This window comes from Vipera berus (genome assembly GCF_964194415.1).
Source record: "Vipera berus genome assembly, chromosome: 1".
Lineage (NCBI taxonomy): Eukaryota > Metazoa > Chordata > Lepidosauria > Squamata > Viperidae > Vipera > Vipera berus.
Window position 1 is genome coordinate 229,069,235 of NC_138202.1, and position 25,523 is coordinate 229,094,757.

General features: G+C 40.9%; 1 protein-coding gene across 1 annotated transcript in view; it reads left to right on the top strand.

Annotated features, from left to right (window-relative positions):
• Positions 1-1,646: 1,646 nt before the first annotated feature.
• The window catches only part of LRRC1 (leucine rich repeat containing 1), a 93,125-nt gene continuing 69,248 nt past the window's right edge, over positions 1,647-25,523 (top strand). Inside the window, exon 1 of the mRNA XM_081313565.1 lies at positions 1,647-2,494. Within this exon, the coding sequence (XP_081169691.1) occupies positions 2,336-2,494 (159 nt within the window). The 5' untranslated portion in view covers positions 1,647-2,335. The remainder of the gene's footprint in view (positions 2,495-25,523) is intronic.

Genomic DNA, 25,523 nt, shown 5'->3' on the forward strand with positions numbered 1-25,523 from the left:
CTATATTTTACAGAAGAGAGTGTGTGTATGTGTACGGTTAATTTGCTAGGAAGGTAGGAGAGAGTTTAACTTCAAAGAGGAGACAATGTTTCAGAGTTTTGCAAAAGCAACACCATCACAATTATCTGTTCTCCTTGACTTTGGACAGAGGGAGGCTACACTTTTTGAATGGAAAGTAAAGGTAGTTGTAATCAGCCCAGAAATATTTTATTAATTTCTGATGACTACTAGAAACATTTTAGTGACTAAAACTGGATATAATTTGTGGATTCCTGGCCTCATGTTATTTCTAATTCTAATTTACCTTGCAGGATGGTAGTACAGGTAGTTCTCGATTAACAACAGTTTGCTTAGTGACCGTTTGAAGTTATAATACCAATTTTTTTATGACCGTTGTTTTATACTTATGACCATTGCAGGATCTCCATGGTCACATGATCAGAATTCAAAACCTTGGCAAATGACTCATATTTATGACAGCTGCAGTGTCTTAGGGTCATGTGATCACCTTTTGCGACCTTCTGACAAGCAAAGTGAATGGGAAAGCCAGATTCACTTTACAACCATGTTACTAACTTAACAGCTGCAAGTGATTCACTTAACAACATGGCAAGAAAGGTCCTAAAACGGGGTAAAACTCACTCAACCACTGTCTTGTTTAGCAACAGAAATTTTGGGCTCAGTTGTGGTCATGAATTGAGGACTGTCACATTAACCCATCTAGTAAAGCAGAAAAATCTGATATCTTAACAAAGTAACGGAAGCCAAAAGGATTTCACATTCTAGCTGCCTGCAGAATACAAACTCTCAACTCCGTGCTCACTTAAAAACAGTAAGAACGAAGTTTACCTAGGACTTGCCATTTGTTCCAAGTTCATTTTTCGTTTTGAAATGGCCATTTGGCAACATTTTTCTTCTCTATCTCACGCACTCTCCTTCCATATAACCAGTGCTTTTTTTGTAAAAGAAAAAGGTGCCGGAACTCACACATGTCATACAACTCGCCTTGCCCTACCCTACAAGGTTCCATCCCCAAAAAAGGTGCCGGAACTTCGTTCTGAGCGTTCTTATGACCAAAAAAAAAAGAGCCCTGCTCTTAAGAGAAACGAACGGGTCCTCTCGACCCTTTGAAGACTCGAGGGTGTCAATCTTCATCTCGGGCCCCAAAACTTTCTTTCCGAGTTAAACAATGCAAAAGGGAGCGCGCGCGCGGCACCTCGGCAGTAAAACCAAACCGCTTTCCGAAAACGGTGATTTTGCAAAAGTAGCGCGCGCGCGCGAGAGAGAGACAGAGACGGCCTGTCGACGGCCGCGTTTCTAACAAAGGCGAAACTTTAGGGAAGACTCCCTTCCATCGCCCACTCGCCCGCTCCCGGGTAGATTTCAGCCGAAGTTCCCAGCCGCTAAGACTGGCAAGAAAGAAAGTGCCCGCCGTCTTTCGCCGCCGCCGCCGCCGGTGTCAGCCGACCTGGGGTCAGATACCAGCATCGGAGCGAGGCAAGAAGGGGCGGGACCAGCTGATGATGTCAGCTTGGGAAGAGAAAGGGAGCGGGCGAGTACGCAGGAGGAGGAGAGGAGGAGGAGGAGGAGGAGGAGGGAGAGCGGCTGTTCCGGGTCAGACACTGGAATGAGAGTGGGGGAAAAAAAAATCCTTCCCAAAGGTGCCTCTCCTCCAGCCAGCGGCCAGCCCTGCGCCTTCGGAAGCCAGCCCGGGACTTGCGACTTCTCACTACGACCGGCGCAACCAGAAGCTCCCCGTTAAGAAGCAACCGGAGGAAGATTTCTTCACCCCTCCTCCTCCTCCCTCCTTCCCCCCCCTTGTCTTTTTTCCCCCTCCCCGAGCAATTAATTGCCGCTTGGCTCTCTGGGCGACTGCAGAAAGGGGCTGAAAGGGAAGAAAGTGCCTCCTCAACCGGCCGTCCTTCCTCCGGATCGATTTCAGAAGCCGCCGCTTCCTTCTGCCTCTCGGGGACGAGTTGCGAGGACGAGGCGGAGGAGAAGGGCGCCAAGGCAGGCGGCCGTGGGGACGGCTTCGGAGCCCGGCGTCGGCGAGGTTGCTAAGGGGCGGGCTTGGCCAGCCACCCCTTCGTCCCGTGGGTCTCTCGGGGCAGACGGTCGGGAGGCGGCGGCAGTGCGGGCGGAACGCGCCCTTTCAGGCGAGGAGAGGAGCGGCGCGGACAGGCGGGGGCAGCCGAAGGACCGGGCGGCGCTCGCCTCCCTTGCCCTGCGCGGCTTCGGCGGGTGTCTGGCAGGCGGAGGCAGGCGGGCGGGCGGGCGGGCGTTGTTGCTCTGCCGCCACCACCGTCGCCGCCGCTTCGCCGCCGCCGCCGCCGCTATGTTTCATTGCATCCCGCTGTGGCGGTGCAACCGTCATGTGGAGATGATCGATAAGCGCCACTGCTCGCTGGCCGCCGTGCCGGAGGAAATCTACCGCTACAGCCGCAGCTTAGAAGAACTCCTGCTAGACGCCAACCAGCTGCGCGAGCTGCCCAAGGTGAGGGGGGAGGGAGAGGAGGAGGAGGGGGAAGGAGGAAGGGGGGGCGGCGGCGAGGGCCGGGGAGGCGAAGGAAAGGGCGGGGGTGGTGGGGGTGGGGGTGGAAGCGAACTTTCTTCGCGAGGTCGCCGGTGGCCGCCGCTCAGCCGCCTTTCTCCCTTTCCCGGCTGGGAAGTAGCCAGCCAGGGGGTGGGTGAGATCCTGGCGACCGAGGCTCCTTCTGCTTGAGAAGTTTTGTTCCTGGGTGGTAATGGTGTGTGTGTGAGTGAGTGAGAGAGAGAGAGACAGAGAGAGAGACAGAGAGAGAGAGAGAGAGAGAGAGTGGGTGTGGGTGTGAGTGTGAAGCCGACCACCCTGGAGCAGTTTTCCGCCTCTGCCACTGCCTCAGGCTGCCTACTCGGTTTTATTTTTATTTTTTTATTTTTATTACATTTATATCCCGCCCTTCTCCGAAGACTCAGGGCGGCTTACAAGCTTAGCAGTAGCAGCAGTAGTAGTAGTTTCTCCCCTCCCCACTCCCCCACCATTTAGCGTTCAGGGAAGCCCGTGTCTTTAAGTCGCTCTTCGGGCTCTATCCTAACCCCCGGAGGCGCGCGTTTGTCTGGAGTAAAAAAAAACACAAACTTTGGTCAAGCCCCACAGCAAAAGCCGCCCCCGCCTCCCACTCGACCAGTTGGAAGAAGCCAGTCTGCGCGCGCGTGTGGAGTATTCGTGGTGTGGGTGAGAGGTAGAGAAAAGTCTGTTCGGGCGCCAGCCTTCGTGACAACTTCCCCGAGTCTTCGCCGGGGCTTGCAAGACCTGAGTTTTCCCCGAGTTTGACAGCTTGTTTTGCCTTGGGATAATGAGGAGGCTTCGGAGCCCGGGCCAGCCTCAAACACCTTGTGCATCGGGGGGGGTCTTGGAGGGTACGCGGGGTCGGGCCTCGCGTGTGGTGCACCCAGTGCTTTTTTTGTAAAAGAAAAAGGTGCCGGAACTCACACATGTCATACAACCCGCCTTGCCTACCCTACAAGGTTCCATCCAAAAAAGGTGCCGGAACTCCGTTCTGAGCGTTCTATGAGAAAAAAAGCCCTGGGTGCACATGAGCTGTTCGGGAGTCCTCTCTTCCAGGAGTATCTTGGGAAGGGGAAGAGGCTGTTTTTGGAAGGTTCCCCTGAGAACTTGCAAGGACCCCTTCCTTCCCCCTTTACAAACAACCCAAGGTGGCAAACAGATCCAACACATCTTCCTCCTCCTCCTCTTTCCCCCACAACAACAGTCCTGTGAGGCGGGTTGACCTGAGATAGCTGGCCGGAAGTCACCCAGCTGCATTTCATAGCTAATGCTGGACTTTAACTTAGTCTCAGGCTTTCTAGCCTGGGGCCTGAAATGCAGCTACACCAAACTGATTCGGTGGTGTCCATTCAGTGTCTGAGGGACAAAGAGAATTAGGGTCTTTACGGGTTTATCTACCTCAGGGACTGCTGGGTCAGGGTGTTGGCCAAATGGATGCTTTGGGCCCGGAGTTATATTTATAATCTCATTGCTCTGTGCATTCTTTTTCCCTGAATACTTTGCACTTGCTTGGAGAAAGAAATGGGTGTGTAAGCTGTGAGTTTATGCATGGGACAAAGCAAACATTATTTATACGCTTTCTAGTGCTTTATTTGGATTTGAGGAGGGCACCCACTCCAGGAGGCTTGGTGGGTGGGTGGGTGGGTGGGTGATGTCATGTTTTTAAAAGACGCAGATCCCATAGCTTGTATTTTCCATACAGCAGCCCAGACAGCATTTTGTGGGGAGATGGGTATCAAATCCTGCTTTGGATTTGTAAGCAGTGTAGCATGTACAGTGAGGTGGTGCTTCACTAATTATTCCATAGTTCTTAAGCTGGTCTTTAGATGTCTCCACAAAACATTCTTTATGACCTCAAGCCTGCTTCCTCCCACAGCTAATGGTTTTCATTATTATAGTTACTTCCCATGTTCTTTATAGAAATTTGGAAAGCGAATGCCAGCGCAGCTATATTACCTTGCATTTTGTGTTTTTTAAAACCTCTGACACAAATGGGTCAAACTGGTGTAACAGGATAGAATAATCAGCTGCTTAGGCAGCTAAGCAGTTTGCAGTGTGGTTTCTATGAGAAAAGGAAGAGTTGTCGGTATGGTCAGATTAAAGTTCAACACAGATTATGGTTAATGGCAAGGGTGAAATCTGTAGCAGATCTAGTAAAGGAAAAGTACAAGTGTTCAGCATCATAGAAAAGACTAAGGGGAGCACAGGTGGATAATAAAACTTGAGCAAAATTGGCTATTGAGGTAATTAAAAACTTTACTTAAGCTGGTGTTAGAAAAAAATTAGCGAAAAGATTAAATTAGGAATGAAGTAAAAAAGGAAGCAGACCCCTGGGAATGTGAGGATACTAATGGAAACCCGGACTTTAAGGGGGAAAAAATCCAAGGAATTGAGGATACGTCCTCTATATACCCTAATGAGAAAGAATTGGTTTGGGAAGGCTGTCCTGTCTGTGTGTTATTTCTCTCCTGTTTATTTGTGTTCTTTCTTTCCTGTTTATTCGTATTACTGCCTTAGGCTAATACCAAACACAAGACCTAACTTGGAATTATCAGTTAGGTTCTTCTGTCATTCTGGTGGCCTGGGCACAGCTGTATGCTAATAATATAGTATATGTGTTTTAGACTTAGCATGATTCCTAAGCTACCCATTGAATGCACATCTTATGTGTAATTAAAACAACAACAACATTGTTTTCAGCTATCTGGTAGAATGACATCAAATCTGGTTCCCAAAGAGTTATCTGTGAAAGCAGAAATATCCAGATCCATTACCATCTATATGAAAAAATGCCATATGATATAAATTTATTTCCATCATAAGTGTCAAAATGAGTTGTTTATTAGACAAGGGGGTCTGAAAATAAAATTGCAGTTTAACTATTGCGTGTCTTTCAAATTTTGTGTTGTATTTTTTAAATTGTTCCTTCTAACACAAGATTTAATGTATTTTATTTACAGTTTTGTGGCCTACGCCAAACCACAGATAGGCAGAGATGGTCTTTGTAAGACAGTGCTAGAGTTATTTCAATAACTTAATTTTAGCAAAAAATAAAAAAATCAGTATTGTATTAGGTTAAGCCAGTTATGAAGCAAACCATGTTAGCTCAAATGTGGCCTATTAAATAGACTAAACCAGATGATGAGGGGAATAATGATGTTTGTCTGGTCAATATCCAGGCAGCAACTTTTGGATGTACTGTAGTACCATTTTAGAATACCTGCAAAAATTAAATTTAACTTAAAGAACAAGTACCCTATATTGTAGCCCTATACTTGTTCTTTTATCTAGTATGTGTCATTAGGAATTTTAATACATTTTGTCATTTACAGATACACATGCTGAATCAGCATTCTTACAACCTTCTTTATCCAGCTACCATTGTACTTAGAAAAAAAAATACTTAGACATGGCTAGTGCTAGAATAAAGGCAGAAACAAAACTGACAAATCAAAAATAATATGTTGGATGTTGAGGTTTTTTTCCCTTGCTATTTTTACAGCACTTTGGCAGGGGTTTAGTGATTTGCGGTGATTTATCCCGTGGATCTATTTCTGCAAGAGGACAACTAGCAATTAAAATATATAGTTACCACATTTTTACTCAAGTTTTTGTCTTGAAATATGGGGAGGGGAATTTGCAAATACTGCACTTTAATTTTCAATATTTTCTATTCTAAAATATTGATGTGATTTATACAGCAGTGCCCACTTATAGCAGAGTTTCAGCTATAAAAACAAAACATGATCAAGGAAACTCAACTGTGGTCAAATATCTAAGTTAACATGTGATTATGTTTTGCAGTTGGATAGCAAATTAGAATAAGACTTCATGCCTGGAAATGTGTGTTTGTGCTAATTCTGATGTGGATTCTATTATATGCTCATGAGGCACCCCACCCCCCAAACATTAAGTGAGGCAGTGAGATTTTGTGCAGAGATTCTCTCTCTCTCTCTCTCTCAAAAAAAATATTAAATAAGGTTCCACCACTTCTGAAATCCTAATAATAAAGACATCTGAAACAGGAAAACTGATGCATGTAGAAATCTACACATGTAGGTATCTCCTATGCTGATTTTTCTTTTTTAAAAAAGCAGACTTTAATGCAAAGCCTAGACTGTTTTTTTTAAAAAAAAATACTCTATCCTTCATAGAAATGAAGTTGGGAATGAACTGAATGCGAAACAGGCAGAAAGCAAAGATAAACCATTCTTATCTCCCAGTCCCTTTCTTGCAAGAAGTTTATGATAAATAATTTGTGAAAAATTGAGAGTGATCCTAGAGGGGTGGAGATAATTGACTCTAACTCTCGTTCCAGCTCTTAATCTAAACACATTATACATTTGGAAAATATATATATTAAAACCAATCAGTATAATTCCATTTAAAAAGCATTCATAAAACTTTCTAAGCACTGGCACAGGGGATTTGCATACTGTGATGACTGTTGCTGTTACAGCTTCATTTTGGCTTGTCACAGTTTGCGTTTCATCTCCTCTGCCAACACACTTCTCAGTTCTAGTGGAGTAAAACAATAATTTGTTCAGTTAACTAAGCATCTGTTGGGGATAGTAATTTCTTTTCAAATTGCATTCTTGATCTTGACTTCCTGGTATGATCTTTTTATGTCCTCTTCATTGCGTAAGCTGAAAACCAGTATAGAGCAGGTGGTTATCATTAATGCATCCATTATTCATTAGAGCCTTCTCTGTGATAATTCCTGCCCTTTCAAACATTCTCCCCTCCACCATCCTATTCTTCTGTAAGGACCTGAAGACCTGACTCTGCCGGTTGGCCTGACAGAGGGGACCCAATTGGGGACCCAGTGGGGGGAGTACCACACCAGAGGTGGCTGCTGGAGTGATGGCAGACTCTTCCTCCTTCCTCCTTGCTCTCTACTTTTCACCTGTCCACCTTTTATTCTCATATCGCTATATTTTCATTGTTTTCTTTTTCATTGCTTATTCTACTGTTCCACTACTTTGCTATTGTTATGTTTATACTTCTTTTCATTTCTACATTTATATTGTTGAAAGCTGCCTAGAGTAGCCTTACGGCAAGATAGGCAGCAAATAAATTTAACAAACAAACAAACACATGAATAAGTAGATTATTATGTATCATGAACCCATTCATTCTTTCCTTCTTAACAAATGAATAATAATATAGTAATAGTTCTCTTTGATGTCCCATCATAGCAAGTCCGCAAGAGCAAATTTTGTGTTACATCCAAAATCCACTATTTTTGCATTTTCTAATGAAGTACAGTGAAAACTATAGACTCAAGGGATCTCCCTTGAATTGAGGGTTTACAGTATTGCATTTGGAAACAGTGCAATACTTGTGGACTGTTTTGTAAATATGTAAAAGAAGTAGGTTTTGAAGCATTCCTTTTAACAATCCTCTTCATTAGCCATTAGCTGGGTTCCTAAGAATTATTTATAGTTCAGGATCATTTAGAAGGCCAGTCTTCCCAACCTCTTTTTAGATATTGAATATGAATTGAATCCCTTTGGCTTTCCTACTTCGTGTCAGAGTTTATACAACTAATTATAGCTATAATCTAGTTTTACTTTCAGTTTAATGAATCTAACCAACTGTGGATTGTTAAAATACGATTAAATGAACCCATAGCTTGGTGTAAAATGCAAAGCAGGTCAATGACTTAAAATATTAAACACCATCTTGAAAGTTGCTGTTATGTGCTGCTTATTTAAACATTTCTGAAACTTAATGTTTTCTAATTAATAAAGGCAGAGTGCACTTTTGCCAAGCAGGTTTTATTAATGGAGCGATTGCCTTGTAGTTTCAGCAGTCTCTTTTGAAATATCTAGATTCTCTGGAACAGCAGGTTTAAGTCATGGCAAGACTTCAAGCCAGTAAAATATGTAACAGATACTGTACTGTGAGTTATGAGTAAGGCCTTACTTATGTGAAACTAGAGTATTATAATTATTTATGTACTATAGTGCATGTCCTCTGAAGAGCTCAGTATCTGTTGCATTTTTTGTCTGGATATTCAGCCAGCTTATAAGGATAGATCTGGTAGCTTTGGTCAATATTCTAAGCCAGCTAGTCCCCACCTGACATCTTCTTAGAAACGTTTACAACAATTCCCACCAACTCATGCACTTTATGGCCATAGACATTTCCATGGAGATTAGTGTGTAGGTTCATATATATAAGCTTATTATGATTGGTTTGCCTTTGGCCTAGTGTAGCTTGGGAACACAACACAGCCCAGTTTGAGGCATAGGTTGGCTTAGGTTGGCCTATTATGTTTTTTTCTGAAATCAGTGATGTGTGAATCAGAATATTGCCTAATTAGTTTGTGAGATATTTCTATGTCCAGGAAACAGGGTCATGTGATAAAGGAAATTTGGCCTGTTATTTTATGTTTTCACAGGTGATTAATCACCTTTTGGCTTCTGTTCTTCTTTACAGGATGTTAGCATGTCCAGCTTTGCTCCCATTATAAACATAAGGTAATTTGCTACTATCATGATAAATTAATGTGCTCTTGTTACTGTGGAAAGCACACTTAATAGTCCCCCCCACAGGTGTTCATGTGGGAACAAGTGCACAACAAATATTTTTCCAATTTAATCCATAGTTTGGAATGCCTCTGTCTCACATTATATCTGAAGAGATTTTGTGATGATAAAATAGTAAACTTTCATGGGAACTTTTGAATTTCTGTAAGATTAACAAATTTAAATCTTCTTAAATATTTTGCTTTATTATTTGCATTTTAATATAGATCTGTTTCTAAATTGCAGCACCCTAAAATAAATTCTATTTAACAATAACTTTCCACCACAGTCAATTATTTTGAACTAGGTTGTCTCAAAAGAAAACATAGGTGCTTAATATAGCTACATCATTTAGAACTGAGTTTTACACTGCAGCGGCAAGGCAATTGTGGATTAACTGCATTATGTGTAGCAGATTGTATTTTACTTAGGCTTTCCTGAAAGATGTTTATTTAAAGGAGAAAAAATGTTTAATAATAGTTTATCTAACATTATCAAAACAGTATGAATGCACTTCTGATATTAAGCTAGATAGAAACTGAATTCTTTAGAAATGTGATTAACTTTTGAATATTGCTGTCCTGCTACTAATTTTCAAATTTTTATGATAGCTTTTCCCAGTGCTTTTTTTGTAAAAGAAAAAGGTGCTGGAACTCACACATGTCATACAACCCACCTTGCCTACCCTACAAGGTTCCATCCAAAAAAGGTGCCGGAACTCCATTCTGAGCGTTCTATGAGAAAAAAAGCCCTGGCTTTTCCCTGTGAAGCTAGTGTCTTAAGAGTGGTTACTACTAGTTCTCAAACTAGAGAACACAGAAGAACAGAGTTGGAAAGGATCTTGGAGGTCATCTAGTCCAATCCACTGCTCACACAGGAGGCCTTACACCATTCTGCATAAATGGCTCTTCTTAAAAATCTCCAGTATTGGAGATCCCCCAAGTTGTTCTATTGATTAATTGTTCTCACTGTCTGGAAATTTCTCCTTAATTCTAGGTTTGGAACTCTCTTTGATAAGTTTCCATCTGTTATTTCTTCTCTTGCCCTCAGGTGCTTTGGAGAATAGGTTGGCTCTCTCTTCTTTGTGACAGCCTCTCAACTATTGGAAGACTACAGTCAATAGAAAGAAATCAATAGCTGTGAGCTGCTTTCAGAAACAGCACTGAACTAGTTAGCTTTTCTGGGCATTTCCCATAATAAATTGCTATCACATGGAAAGTCTTTGGAATACGAAGATAATGAGCTAAGGAGCATAACTAGAAGTTATAAATACAGTAACATAAATTATAGGCCAATTGTGGAAGTTGAATGTGTGATCTCTGTGAGTCCTAATTATACATTTATACAGGACTATAGTATTTCTTATTATTACATTTAATTGATGGTCTTTGCCCCTGCATTAAAAGACCTCTCCAATAGCAAACAAATTCATAGTCTATTTTTGTATAACAAGTAGTATGTTAAGCTCAACTAATTTATTAAAAAACCTGTGTTGGTTAGATTCATACAACACTTAAGTCATGAATCATGATATAGATGCATACAACATGCATCTATTACAGAGGTCCCCAACCTTTTGGGCACCAGGAACTGGTTACGTGGAGAGAGGTTTTTCCGTGGACTAGAGAGGGCGTGGCTTTGTGTGCTGCCTGCATCCTACGGATGGGGCTTTGCTTGTTTGTGCAGGCCAGTTGCTGGCACGCTGTGGCCCAGTACCGATCCACAGACTTGGGGTTGGGGACCCCTGATCTATAAAACAGGCAAACCATGCCCTATACTTGGAGCACAGGTTTACCACATTCAAATCAAATTTTTATCAACAACAGCAGGGAGTCTAGTGTTATGGAAAAAGAATCAGTGCTGGCCTCTTGTTTCCCCATTTTGGCAGTAGTTTGGATCTCATATTTTGTACAAGTTTAATCTTAGAAGAGCTTGATTGAATTGGCTTTAAAATAGCAACAGTAACTATCACATTTTACTGCCTTCTCTGCTTAAGCTATAATTGCTTAATGACAAATACTACTCAGTTATTGCCCATTTTCTATGATTACTTGCTACTTAAGGCAAAACATCTGCTTAATCCTACATTTTAATGCATGTTTTGGTGGCTTATTATTGAAGACATAATTTGAAGCATGTCTTTCTACAAAATACTATGATTAGGAATCCCCATTCTCGTTGAATATCTCTATACTTATCTGTTACAAATAAAGTTATTTTATTTTATTTTATTTATTTAATTTAATTTATATACCGCCCTTCTCCCGAAGGACTCAAGGCAGTGTAGAGGGCAATGCAATAAAATACAATGTACAAAAATTAAAAATATTAAATACTATAGCCCTATTCAATAAATTAATACAAAACTATAAAATACCCCTAAACCCATCAGACCAGGTTAAAAAAAGTTTAAAAAAACCTTTCAGATTTTTTAAAAAAGTAACGCACACTCTGAATGTGATTTACTGTATTTAAAAGAATATATTTTCATTTCCAATGACATTTTTCAATATGTTCTATCCTAGAAGTTGTACTGCTGTTTTTTTGACTATTATTTGCCAGTAGAAAAACATTAAAAATGGGTAGCAGGCTGAATTGCAACATTATGAACCTGTTGCAACCCTAATATACTGGTTTATTATTTCTTTACTCTTCAGCATGTATGGCTAATATCTGCAGGGATTCAAGGGATACTGCCAATGTTTTACTCAAGGTTTTAGTTGTCTGGGGTTTTGCTGAAATAGTTTTTCATGAGGTCCAACACAAATTTGCTTTCTCTGGATAGTACTGTATAGTTCTCAGAAGAGATAGTAAATATCTCTTTTGAGGTACTTAGAATTGGGCAGTAAATCCAGATATGGAGGTTAAATGAATCCACTGGGGTGCAATACATACTGTATTACTCACGCCCCAAACCCAGTGGCAACTATTTCTAATACAAGATAGATGTTTTATCTATATAAATCTGGTCGTGTGGAGCATGTCTTGTTTGACACATTTCCAGCCACTGTCAGAACTATGCTCCCGTTTGCAGTTAAACTAGCCACAGATACAGTAACATCCAGTAATGTCTGATTATAGGTTTTCAGTGTAGCAGCTGGAAGTGAAAGCTTTTCTCTGCTGTGATCTGATGAGATTTTCACAGCAGATGTTCTTTAATCTTTCCTGTTCTTGCTGCTCATTCTACATAAAATGGAGAGGAAATGAATCCCTGTCTAGAGGAAAATAATAAAAAATTGTTCTAATACATTATTCATTGCATGAAAAGAAGACTCTTGCAGTTACTCTGAAGTGTCTGCAACATAAGCACCTTGCTTTTGCTGACTTCTTCCTTCCTTCTTCCTTTTTCTGCTTCACAGTAGCAATGGAAAATAATTCAAAACTCGCCTCTTGGGGGAGTTTTAGGTCACAATGCTGAAAAGCTTTTGTGGGTATAGTTGCAGAAAATAATTTGATGACTGCAGGGTTGGCATTAGCTGGGTTCATTCTGTTAGGTGCTGTTCATTCCATTCTTCCTTCCATCTTTGTATTTTGCTAAACTTGTCAGAAGATCTGTCTGAAGGCAGTTAGATGGGACACACTCCAATATTGCGAATGCTTTATTTGTGCTCTTTTAATGTTAAGGATGAGCTGAGTTCCATCTTGGAAGATCTGTTGTTCTTAAAAGTTAAATCCTGAGGCTCATCCCTTAGGTTCATTCTAAAACCTGCTGCAGCAGAGATAGTTGTAATAGTAAGAAATTTTAGCTACAGGGATTTGTTTACGGAGCAGAAAAGATCTTTAGGCATCTGAGCACATGGACAAATTGTGTGCCATGGGAAGAAGAGTGAGCCTACCTGCTCACAAATCCATATTGTGGTGGGCATGGTCAATCAACCAATAGCCATTTGTCAAAAAGCAAATTGCTTAGGTGCTTTCCCACACATTTTCTGCCACCCAAGGTTTCATTTTTCCTTGTGAGGGCAGATAGGTATATTTCGAAAAATTACTGGGCTGTAATCCCCCCACCACATTTTTATTTTCTAAGAATAGTTTGAGTTAGGGTCCCCCCCTTTGTTTTAAATGGCAATTTGCCTATTTTAACAGGGGTTTCTGAGACCCACAGAATGGGAGTCCAAAGGTTGCATGTGAGCTGTTACCTCAGGTTATTGGTATCCAAAGTACAACATTCTAGATCAGTGTTTTTCAACCTTTTTTGGGCAAAGGCACACTTGTTTCATGAAAAAAATCACGAGGCACTCCACCATTAGAAAATGTTAAAAAATTTAACTCTGTGCCTATATTGACTATATATAAAGTAATTCTCTTGAATAGGAATCAAATAAACACAAAGAAAGTATTTTATAATTACTTTTCAATTTTTCCCACGGCACACCAGGCAACATCTCGCAGCACACTAGTGTGCCGCGGAACAGTGGTTGAAAAACTCTGTTCTAGATCACACTGCTGTTAAAGATATGGAATGATTCTCCCAAAAGTCCAGTTGCCTCCTGAAAAAGCACCTTTGGGACAACCGTACCTGGATGACTTAAGAATCTCCATAGACATATGGAATGATTGCTGCTAAATAAGATGGCTAGTAAGAGTTCACTTAAATATTGAACTGTTCAGAATTTCTGTACTACCAAAACACTCATGACCTTTAACTGTGCAAAATGATGCACCTTAGGACAACAGTTTTTGAACCAAGGAACCTCAGATGGCCTAACTTTCTGATTGTGTTCAAAATCCAGAACCCATGACTCCTGAGGAAAGTAAATTTGAGAAAGTTGTAATGTAGCTGCTTCAGTGTTAACCAGCTACTATTGCAGTCATGGGATACTCAATTTGAATGTCCTATTGGTAATTTCCCAGGCAGTCTTGCAGATCCTCACTCTGTTCCCCACCTAGCAGTAGCCACTTGCCTGCCTGCTGAAAAGGGAATGGTGGAATAGGAAACCCAGCTTGTCTTTCCTGGTCCATGCCTCTCCCTGCATATTCCCCTAATTTGTGCTCCCCCCTGCTATGTACCTCACAGAGGGAGAGAGGGAGGGAGGGAGGGAGGGAGGAAGGAAGGAAGGAAGGAAGGAAGGAAGGAAGGAAGGAAGGAAGGAAGATTTCTGAAGCTTCCCACCAGCTTCTCACAATGAAACTCAAATGGGGAAGCTGGCAAGAAATTGAAAATTGCTTCTGCTCCCACTGCTTTTTTGTCCACCTGTGGTCCTTCAGTTTTTTCTGTTAGGTAAGGAAATAATTCTGAAATGATAAACCCACAGTCCATAGGTTGTCTAGTGCAGAGGTCCCAACCTTTTGGGCACAAGGGCCCGGTTCTGTGGAGAAAGATTTTTCCACGGACCGGTGAGTGTGTGGTTTTGTGTGTTGCTGCATCCCACGGATGGGGCTTTGCTTGTTTGTGCAGACCGGTTGCTGGCATGCCATGGCCCGGTAGTGGTCCACGGACTGGGGGTTGGGGACCCCTAGTCTAGTGATATTAAAGAGCAAACGTGTGCAAGACTCTTGGCTACTTACATCGATTGAAACAACAATATATACAATAATACAACATAGACACATCTATGCCATTATTGGGGTGGAGAACTGCAATCATTAAGAAGAATCCACATAGATTTAGTAATGGGTTTATATAATCCCTTGGAACATTGCCTAAGGAAAGAGCCAGTCATGGCTCTTTTGAAAGTTGGCAGGGTCAGGGCTGTGTGGATCTTAGAACAAATGTTCCAAAAGGTATATGCTATAGCAGAGAAGGTATATCTTCTCGATCCCATAAGAGGACACTCTTTAATACTTGGAATCAAAAGCATGTCAAACTCTTTTGGAGCTTTTTAATGGAAAGAGACAAATGTAAATATCCAGGTCCTCTGTCATATACGGCCTTATAGAGGATGGTCAGCACCTTGATTTGCATCCATAAGCCAAGGTTGCAACTCCTGTAGCAGAGGGTTTAAATGGGTGCACTGAGGTATGCTCATTACTTCTCATTTTGCTGGATTCTGGGTCAGCTGTAGCTTCTGACTAGTCTTTAAGGGCAATCATATAAAGCACATTGTGGTAGCCCACACATGAAGTAACCAAGACATCAGTGACTATAAGTTTTTGTTGTTGTTAGCTGCGAAGTTGTGTCTGACCTATCGCGACCCTATGGATAACGTTCCTCCAGGCCTTCCTGTCCTCTACCATCTTCTGGAGTCCATTTAAGCTGATGCCTACTGCTTCAGTGACTCCATCCAGCCACCTCAGTCTCTGTTGTCCCCTTCTTCTATTGCCCTCAATCTTTCCCAGCATTAGGCTCTTCTCCAGTGAGTCCTTCCTTCTCATTAGGTGGCCAAAGTATTTGAGTTTTAGCTTCAGGATCTGGTCTTCTAAAGAGCAGTCAGGGTTGATCTCCTCTAGGACTGACCGGTTTGATCGCCTTGCAGTCCAAGGGACTCGCAGGAGTCTTCTCCAGCACCATAGTTCAAAGTCCTTGTTAGGCATATGGTGTTAGCCTACAATGTTGGGTTGAAAATATATTAACCATAATGCTATGTCTTTAAGTTGTTAATTGGCCAATGGGTGTGTAAGTGTTCTCATGGCCATAAGAGGAAGCTAGGAACGTAGCTTCTCTCTCTCTCTGAATTCACTGATCTCTACTGTTACTGTTTTTGCTTTGCTGTTGGTTTACTACTGTTGTAACCTAAACTGTGTATTGACCTCTGGACCGGTAAGAAGACTTTGTAGTTTGGATTACTCCTTGGACTGTTGCTATTGTTTATGACCTGGACTGTTTATTTTCGACTGTGCATTTTTGTTCTTACACCACCTTAAAGTAAACTACTTTTTGTTTTTATAACTCAGTGTATTCTTGTGTGACTTTTACTGCTCTCAGTGCCCTTCCTTGTCTGTGCAAACTCTTTGGTAGCACAAGGAGACCTCTGCACAAATAAATTCCATAACACTGGTTATGGGCCCAGGCCTGTACTGAGAGTTAGTACACACAGTATTCCTAGCTGAGTTTGTATTTGGTGTAAAATGGCACAAGAACAGTTGTCAGGCATCTCCTGGATAACCCGGTTGGATGGGACAAACTATGTTTCCTGGTCCACAAAATGCTGCTTGCTTTTGCGCAAGGAAGGACTATGGGCTGTTGTAAATAACCCACCAGATACTACTGCTTGGGATCCAGATGACGAAGAGGATGCAAAGAAGTTAGACAACTTTAAACGAAGCAACGAGAAAGCTCTTTGCATTATTGGACTAACACTGAATGACCAGCAGCTTGTCCATATTCGTGGTGAGGAGTCTGCTGCTAGGTGTTGGGATATTTTGCGAAGGCTTTATGTTCGAGACAGTGTGGGTGCACATATACACCTTACACGTAAGCTGTTTAGGGCTCGTCTGCAGAAGAATGGAGATATGCTGACCCATTTAAATTACATGAAGGCAACTTTTCAAGAGCTTCATGAAAAGGAGCTGATTTTTTCAGAGATGCATCAGGTCTACATTATTCTGTCATCTTTGGATGAGAGTTATGATGAGTATGTTTCTTCTTTGGAAGTCCTGACCAGAGAGGAACTGACATTGACTAACATTACTGGACATTACTGCTAATTTTAAAAAACAGAATGTGAATAGCAGTGGGAAGGCTAAGAAGGGCATTGGTTTGGCTATTTCTGGTGAACCAACATCCAGAAACAATGAATTGTGGGTTGTTGATAGTGGGGCTTCACAATGCATTACTAAAGTGAAAGAGAGGTTTGTTAATATGAAAAACAGCAACCAATATGTTTCACTGGCCAATGGTTGGAGGATGAAGGCCTCTGGTGAAGGTAATTCCTATTGTCCATGCATTGATGAACAGTTACCTATGTTATATATACCTAAGCTAAGATTCAACCTGTTATCTGTAAGGGAATTGGTTAAGGTTGGGTTTGTGGTAACATTCAGAGGGGAGCAATGCACTATTGAGAGGAATGGAACCTGTGTAACTGCTAATTTGAAAAATGGTTTATTCGTTCTCACAAGTAACCAGGTTAGTACAGTTAAAGCTAACTCAATATGTGAGAACAAGAAGCCACATGATGAATGTATACATTTATTGCATAGGCGGTTAGGGCATGTAAACTTTAACTCACTACGTAAAACAGTGGAATTAGTAGAGGGAGTTAAACTGAAGCCATGTAGTAAGTATTTGAATTGCAATGCCTGTAATCAGGAAAAGAGCAAGGCAACTCCTGCAAACAGGATAAACGGCTTCAAAACAACTGTACCTTTGGAAGTTGTGTTTGCTGATTTAATTGGACCCATGAAACCAAGTTTAGGAGGGTCATGTTATATTTTAAGTATATTGGACCACTACTCTAGATATGGTTTTTGTTATCTGCTTAAGTCAAAGGCAGATACTTTCCAACAATTTGCAAACTGGCTGAAGTTCGTGGAGAGAAAAACAAAGAGAAAGGTTCAGTGCATAGTTACTGATAATGGTACTGAATTTACAAATAAGTGTTTTGTTGATATGCTACAATCAGCTGGCATTGAGCATAAACATTCAGCCCCTTATAGGCCACAACATAATGCATTTGTTGAGAGACGTGGGCAAACGTTACAAGCCATGATGAGAACTATGTTAAGAGATTCTGGCTTAACAGATAGACTGTGGGGGGAGGCAGCAAAATGTGCAAACCATGTTCTGAATATAGTTGCTAATACTTCTACTGGTAAAATACCATATACTATATGGCATGGTAGAAGACCAAACCTTGATTACCTGCACACGTTTGGCACCCCAGCTTGGGTCCACATTCCTGCACAACTCAGGAGTAAAGGCCAACATAGGGCTAGGCAATTATACTTCGTAGGTTACGAAGCTAACCATAGATCCTATCGTTTCTGGGAACGAGGCACAACTAATGTATATAACAGTGCTAGTGCAAAGTTCCTTGAGCACGTTGGTTGGGATAGGTTAGAGCAAGAAACTGTTAATACTGATCCTCTAGTGTTTGAGGACTCCTCTGATAACGTAACTAGTAATGATAATACATCTCCTGTAAATATAAAAGATGAAGAGGAGATAGGGGAGATAATAGAGGAATCAGAGGAAGGAAAGGAGTCTGAAATTCAAAGCCCTGTAATTCCTTGGCGTTCAATGCGTATCAGACATCCACCTGATCGCTATGAAGCAAGTATAGTATGTCAAGTTAGTGTAGTACCTTCTAACTATGATGAGATCAGGATGTATCCTGAAAAGGAACAGGCATCATGGAAAGCTGCAATGAACAGGGAGTTGAAGTCTTAGACAGAAACACATAAGCTTGTCTACAATGGAGGCTGAATTTTCATGTCTATCAGTGTTATGTACAGAACTGCTAGTGTACAAACAATTATTGTTAGATATGGGTTTAAATGTAAATGATCCATTTATTGTGTATGAGGACAATCAAGCTGCGATAAAGATGGCTAATAATGCTGCAGTAAGAACAAGATCTAAACATACTGATCTTCGTTATTTGAATATCAGACAATGTGTCAAAGATAAATTAATACAGTTAGAGTATTGTCCATCTGATGTAAATATTGCAGACCATTTTACGAAGGTACAAAGTGCTGTGAAACACAATGCTAATTGTGAAAGAATGTGCATAAGATTGTAAGAGTTATATATTATTCTACCCAAAGGGGAGAATGTTAGGCATATGGTGTTAGCCTACAATGTTGGGTTGAAAATATATTAACCATAATGCTATGTCTTTAAGTTGTTAATTGGCCAATGGGTGTGTAAGTGTTCTCATGGCCATAAGAGGAAGCTAGGAACGTAGCTTCTCTCTCTCTCTGAATTCACTGATCTCTACTGTTACTGTTTTTGCTTTGCTGTTGGTTTACTACTGTTGTAACCTAAACTGTGTATTGACCTCTGGACCGGTAAGAAGACTTTGTAGTTTGGATTACTCCTTGGACTGTTGCTATTGTTTATGACCTGGACTGTTTATTTTTGACTGTGCATTTTTGTTCTTACACCACCTTAAAGTAAACTACTTTTTGTTTTTATAACTCAGTGTATTCTTGTGTGACTTTTACTGCTCTCAGTGCCCTTCCTTGTCTGTGCAAACTCTTTGGTAGCACAAGGAGACCTCTGCACAAATAAATTCCATAACAGTCCTCAATTCTTTGGCGCTCAGCCTTTCTTATGGTCCAACTTTCACTGCCATACATTGCAACTGGGAAGACCATAGCCTTGACTATATGCACTTTTGTTGACAGGGTGATGTCTCTGCTTTTTAGTGTGCTGTCTAGATTTGCCATGGCTTTCCTCCCCAGGAGCAAGCGTCTTTTAATTTCTTGACTACAGTCCCCATCTGCAGTGATCTTGGAGCCCAGGAAAATAAAATCTGTCACTACCTCCATTTCTTCCCCATCTATTTGCCAAGAATTGAGAAGGCTGGATGCCATGATCTTGGTTTTCTTAATGTTAAGTTTCAACCCAAGTTTTGCATTCTCCTTCACCTGCAACACGAGGCTCTTTAGTTCTTCTTCACTTTCTGCCATTAGAGTGGTATCATCTGCATATCTTAGGTTGTTGATATTTCTTCCAGCAATCTTAATTCCAACTTTTGATTCATCTAGCCCTGCCTTTCTCATGATGTGCTCTGCATATAAGTTAAATAGGCAGGGCGACAGTATACAGCCTTGCTGGACTCCTTTCCCAATTTTGAACCAATCAGTGGTTCCGTGTCCAGTTCTCACTGTTGCTTCTTGACCCAGATACAGGTTTCTCAAGAGACAAATGAGATGGTCTGGTATGCCCATCTTTTAAGAACTTGCCACGGTTTGTTATGATCCACACAATCAAAGGCTTTAGCATAGTCAATGAAGCAAAAGTAGATGTTTTTCTGGAACTCTCTAGCTTTCTCCATGATCCAGCATATGTTGGCAATTTGATCTCTAGTTCCTCTGCCTCTTTGAAATCCTGCCTGTACTTCTGGTAGTTCTCGATTCACATACAAGTCTAGCTTGTAGGATTTTAAGCATAACTTTACTAGCATGTGAAATGAGTGCAATGGTGCGATAGTTTGAACATTCTTTGGCACTGCCTTTCTTTGGAATTAGAATGTAAACTGATCTTTTCCAATCCTGTGGGCACTGTTGAGTTTTCCAAATTTGCTGGCAAATTGAGTGTAGCACTTTTACTGCATCGTCTTTTAAGATTTTGAATAGCTCAGCTGGAATACTGTCACCTTCACTAGCTTTGTTGTTGCTCAGTTTTTCTAAGGCCCACTTCACTTCACATTCTAGGATGTCTGGCTCGAGGTCAGTGACCACCTCATTGTGATTATCAGGGACGTTAAGCTCATTCTTGTATAGTTCTTCTGTGTAATTTTGCCATCTCTTCTTAATCTCTTCTGCCTCTGTTAGGTCCCTGCCGTTTTGGTCCTTTATCATGCCCATTTTTGCATTGAACGTTCCCTTCATCTCTCCAATTTTCTTGAAAAGATTTCTGGTCCTCCCTATTCTATTGTTTTCTTCTATTTCTTTGCACTGTTCATTTAAGAAGGCATTCTTATCTCTTCTAGCTATTCTCTGGAATTCTGCATTCAATTGGGTGTATCTTTCTTTTTCTCCCTTGCCTTTCGCTTCCCTCCTTTCCTCAGCTATTTGCAAAGCTTCCTCAGACAGCCATTTTGCTTTCTTGCATTTCTTTTTCTTTGGGATGGTTTTGGTTGCTACCTGTTGTACAATGTTGTGAACCTCTGTCCATAGTTCTTCAGGCACCCTGTCTATCAGATCTAATTCCTTAAATCTATTTGTCACCTCTACTGTATATTCAACAGGGATATGATTTAATTCATACCTGAGTGGCCTAACGCTTTTCCCTACTTTCTTCAGTTTAAGCCTAAACTTTGCAATGAGAAGCTCATGGTCTGAGCCACAGTCAGCTCCTGGTCTTGTTTTTACTGACTGTATAGAACGTCTCCATCTTTGGCTGCAGAGCATATAGTCAATCTGATTTCTGTGTTGACCGTCTGGTGATGTCCATGTGTACAGCCGTCTCTTGGGTTGTTGGAAAAGAGTGTTTGCTATGACCATCGTATTCTCTTGACAAAATTTTATCAGCCTGTGCCCTGCTTCATTTTGTACTCCAAAGCCAAACTTGCCTGTTATTCCGGTTATCTTTTGGCTTCCTACTTTAGCATTCCAATCCCCCATGATGATAAGGACATCATTTTTTGGTGTTAGTTCTATAAGGTGCTGTAGGGCTTCATAGAACCGGTCAGTTTCATCCTCTTCAGCACTGGTGGTTGGGGCATAGACTTGGACTACTATGATATTGAATGGTTTGCCTTGGATTCGAACTGAGATCATTCTGTCATTTTGAGGATTGTATCCCAGTATTGCTTTTCCTACTCTTTTAGTGACTATGAAGGCTACTCCATTTCTTCTGAGGGATTCTTGCCCGCAGTAGTATACCTGATGGTCATCTGAATTAAATTCACCCATTCCTGTCCATTTTAATTCGCTGATACCTAAGATGTCGATGTTCAGTCTTGTCATCTCTTGTTTGACCACGTCCAGCTTTCCTTGATTCATGGATCTTACATTCCAGGTTCCTATGGAGAAAAAAATCTTTACAGCATCGGACTTTCCTTTCATCACCAGACACATCCACAGCTGAGCGTCCTTTCGGCTTTGGCCCAGTCGCTTCATTCTTTCTGGCGCTACTAGTACTAGCCCTCTGCTCTTCCCCAGTAGCATATTGGACGCCTTCTGACCTGAGGGGCTCATCTTCCAGCGTCATATCTTTTTGCCTTTTGGTACTGTCCATAGGGTTTTCATGGCAAAGATACTGGAGTGGTTTGCCATTTCCTTCTCCAATGGATCATGTTTTGTCAGAACTCTCTGCTATGACCTTTCCGTCTTGGGTGGCCCTGCACGGCATAGCTCATAGCTTCATTGAATTACGCAAGCCCCTTCGCCACGACAAGGCAGTAATCCATGAAGGGGTGACTATAAGTAGGGCATCTCAATCCAGGAAAGGGTCAAATGCCACACAACATGAATCGGCACAGTGGTTTTCTACCAGTTCTTGAGTAAGTCCAGAAAAAAACCCCAAGTTGCATACCAGTTCAATCTAGGGAAGTGGTATCCCCTCAAGAGCTAAGGTTAAAAAAATCTCTGGGATTGGTGGTCCATGAAAACTAGCCACTTGCTCGCTTCCAACCTCCAGTAGATTTCAGGCACTGAAATAACACTATAGATACATTGCTTGTTCAGTCCAGAGGTGAAATATATAAGTGCATCATCAGCATGATCTACTGTGGTTGGATGATCTTACCTAGTGATTTGTACTCTGACAATAAAGGTTGATTTGATTTGACAATGTCGGGTCTGAGGGATTCTCAGAGAACTAGGATTTGGCCTGCCCCTGCCCTCTGAAAACTGATGGAAAGTAATCATGGAGAAAAAAGGAGAACCACTGCAACACTATGCTGCCCCCACCAATCACCATACATTTAGAAGAATACTATAATCATTGATATCAAACACAACCAAGAGACCAATGTGAATCACCTACATCGAAGGACTAGTCTACATGTAGGAATGCCTTTAAATTGCGGTGTATGGCAGATATTATAAGCTGTTATATAAGATTATATAGCTACCGTATTATGCAAGATCCCTTGACGTATTGTAGAAGTTCTTACAGTATCTTCAAATTATGTAGGCAATCTTTATTTCATGTCAATGTAAAATACCTTCAGAACTTCTTTTGTCATTGAGGACATTGGTTTATGAAGTGGTTTCATATAGATCTGATTTATACATCATGCTAGGAAATGATTCATTAAATAAACCACAATTAAATAGTTTCACACAGCATGCTAAGTCAAAGCTAAACAAATGAGATTTACTTGCTGTAAAGTGTGAGTACAATCACCTTTACTATAGTGTAAGAGTTGTAGCGAGGAGCAATATGAAAAAAGGTTTGGAATAGCCCACATTGGTATGTTTAAACCTAAGAATTGGTTTCATATTTCTGAGTCACGGTTTAGCCATGATTTGTTGAATCATATTACTGTTTCATTTCATCAGCTTATTTATTTATTTAGATTTTTAAATATTTTTTGTTATCCTGCCTTTATTACTTTATAAATAATTCAGAGTGATGAAAGTACCTAATACTACTTCCTTCTGTTTTCCCCACAACAACAACAACAACTCTGTGAAGTGAGTTGTGCTGAGAGACAGTGACTGGCCCAAAGACACCCAGCCGACTTTCATGCCTAAGATGGGACTTGAACTCCCACTCTCCCAGTTTCCAGCTTGAAGTGTTTACCACACCAAACTGCACAGTGTGTAAATCCAGCTTAATAATTGGAAAATGTGAAGGAAGAAGGGATTCTTCCTTTTATTTTTCCCCAAAGAGGCACTACATTATAAGCTTTCTCATAAGCTTATATCAGTCTAAGCTTTTTTTTTAAGGCTTTGAACTGATTATCTTAGAATGTTGCAGTAATGACAGGGTGAAAATCTTTACCCCACCATAGTTTTCTTTGTTTGAGTGGAAAAAATTTACAAATCATTTTTTTTGTTACTATGTGTGCTAAATGATAAGTTGATTTGACCTTGTGAACTCTCTCTGAGTAAATGTAGTGGCTTGCTGCACTGGATGCTTGGATGTGGATGGAAAAACTCTGCTGTAATATTTTGTTTAGTTGTATAAAGAGTTGGCTGGCTCCTAAGAGTTGGCTGGCTCCTAAGTAGCAAAATCAGTTTTTTTTTAGCTTTGTGTTTGGATTGACTGGTTGGCTCCCATTTAAATGAAGAATAAAGGGCTATTTCTATTTTTGATTGACATAAAAAGTATATCTCAAAAACCATCCCTAACAATACAAGGTGTTAGAGCTTTTTTATTCTCTATATTCAACTGTTGGGTTAGAATTCATCAGCTCATTGAAGAGAAATAACCCCTAAGGTAAGTTAGATCTACTGTTTGCATCAAATTTTCTGAATGTAAAAGCTTATTTGAGAGAGAGCTTCTTCTATCTCACAATGGTTTTTTGATAGATTCCAGAAAATGTATATGCTGGAGTAATTTTGGAAATAGTCAATTTATAAGTACCTCTTGCAAAAGCATCAGGGTGAGACAAAATCAACTAATTTTGGAAAGCAAAGAAAGTCAGATCTGATTTGTATTTTTATGGAAGATGATTGGGAAATACTAGGATTGCAGATTAGATGGTAAGTTTAAAAAGTAGGAAGTAGGTCATAAGAAACTTTTACATTTTTGTTAAGCAAGCTGGAGGGTTGCAAGTATGAAGTCACCAGGATCTGAGCTTTTTACTTGATGGAGGCTTAATCTGATTTTGTAGTTGGGAATTGCCTTTTTGGCTTAATGCTTGCCAAGATTTTTCTTTGAGCCTGTGTGTATATTTATATCTGAATTGTAGTATGCAGTGCTAATGCCTAAGTGTTTGGATAATGAGCAGAGTTGGTTAGTGTAAAGTCATAAATTACGGGTTTTCCACAATTATATCTACAAAAAATCTCATTTCATAACTATTCATCAATTCAGTTGTTTGAGTTTGCAGATCAGAAACAGGACCAACCCAAGATAAGAAATTTCCGTCTTCCAAGACCTTCAGTTTTAGGGAATTGTGCTGCTCAGTCTTCAGACTGGCACGCTGAGAATAGTGCTGTGACTGGTCTGTATTTTGTGGTTTCAACCACTTGAGGTTAAATAAACAAAAATAGTTGAGTTTTCAGCCAAAAGACAAAAACCATAGGAAATACTTATAAGAATTAAGGCTTTTCCCCCCTACTTGAAGAACTATCAAGAGGAAGAGTTCACTGTTGCTGTAATTTTCTTTTGTGTAGCGTTTGCATTGATGAATTTGTAATATATTATGAAATGTTCATGCAGTTACATAGAGTTGAAAATAGAGTAATAAGCCCCATGGACCTCCCTGATTTGCACAGCATCTCTGATGCATACTTTCCCAACTCATGCAGCACCTTTCACACATCCGCACATACCATTAATGGCCTGCATCATCAAGCACCCCTTCATTCACTCTTGCACTTGGCAGTAGCCATTTACCTGCCCGCTGGCCTTGGACTTGCAACTTCCTAATGGCTTCCCAGCAGGAATAGGGAAGCTGGCAGGAATTTGAGGGAGAGAGGAAGGGAAGGAAGAAAGGAAGGATTTTAAGGCTCCCTGTCAGTTTCCCATAAGGAAACTCAATGGGGAAGCTGGTAGGAAGTCAGAAGTCACTCTTGCTCCCACTGCTTTTTTTGCTCACTGGTGGTCATTGCGTTTCTCTGTTCAGATAAGTTCATCTAAAATGATGATCCAACGTGGCACGGCTTGATTAATTTGTGTTAAATGAATTAAATTAAATTAATCCTTTACTTTTAAAAAGCTTCTCTTTTGCTATAACTGTTTCTGGGAACAGATTGAATAGAATAAGAGC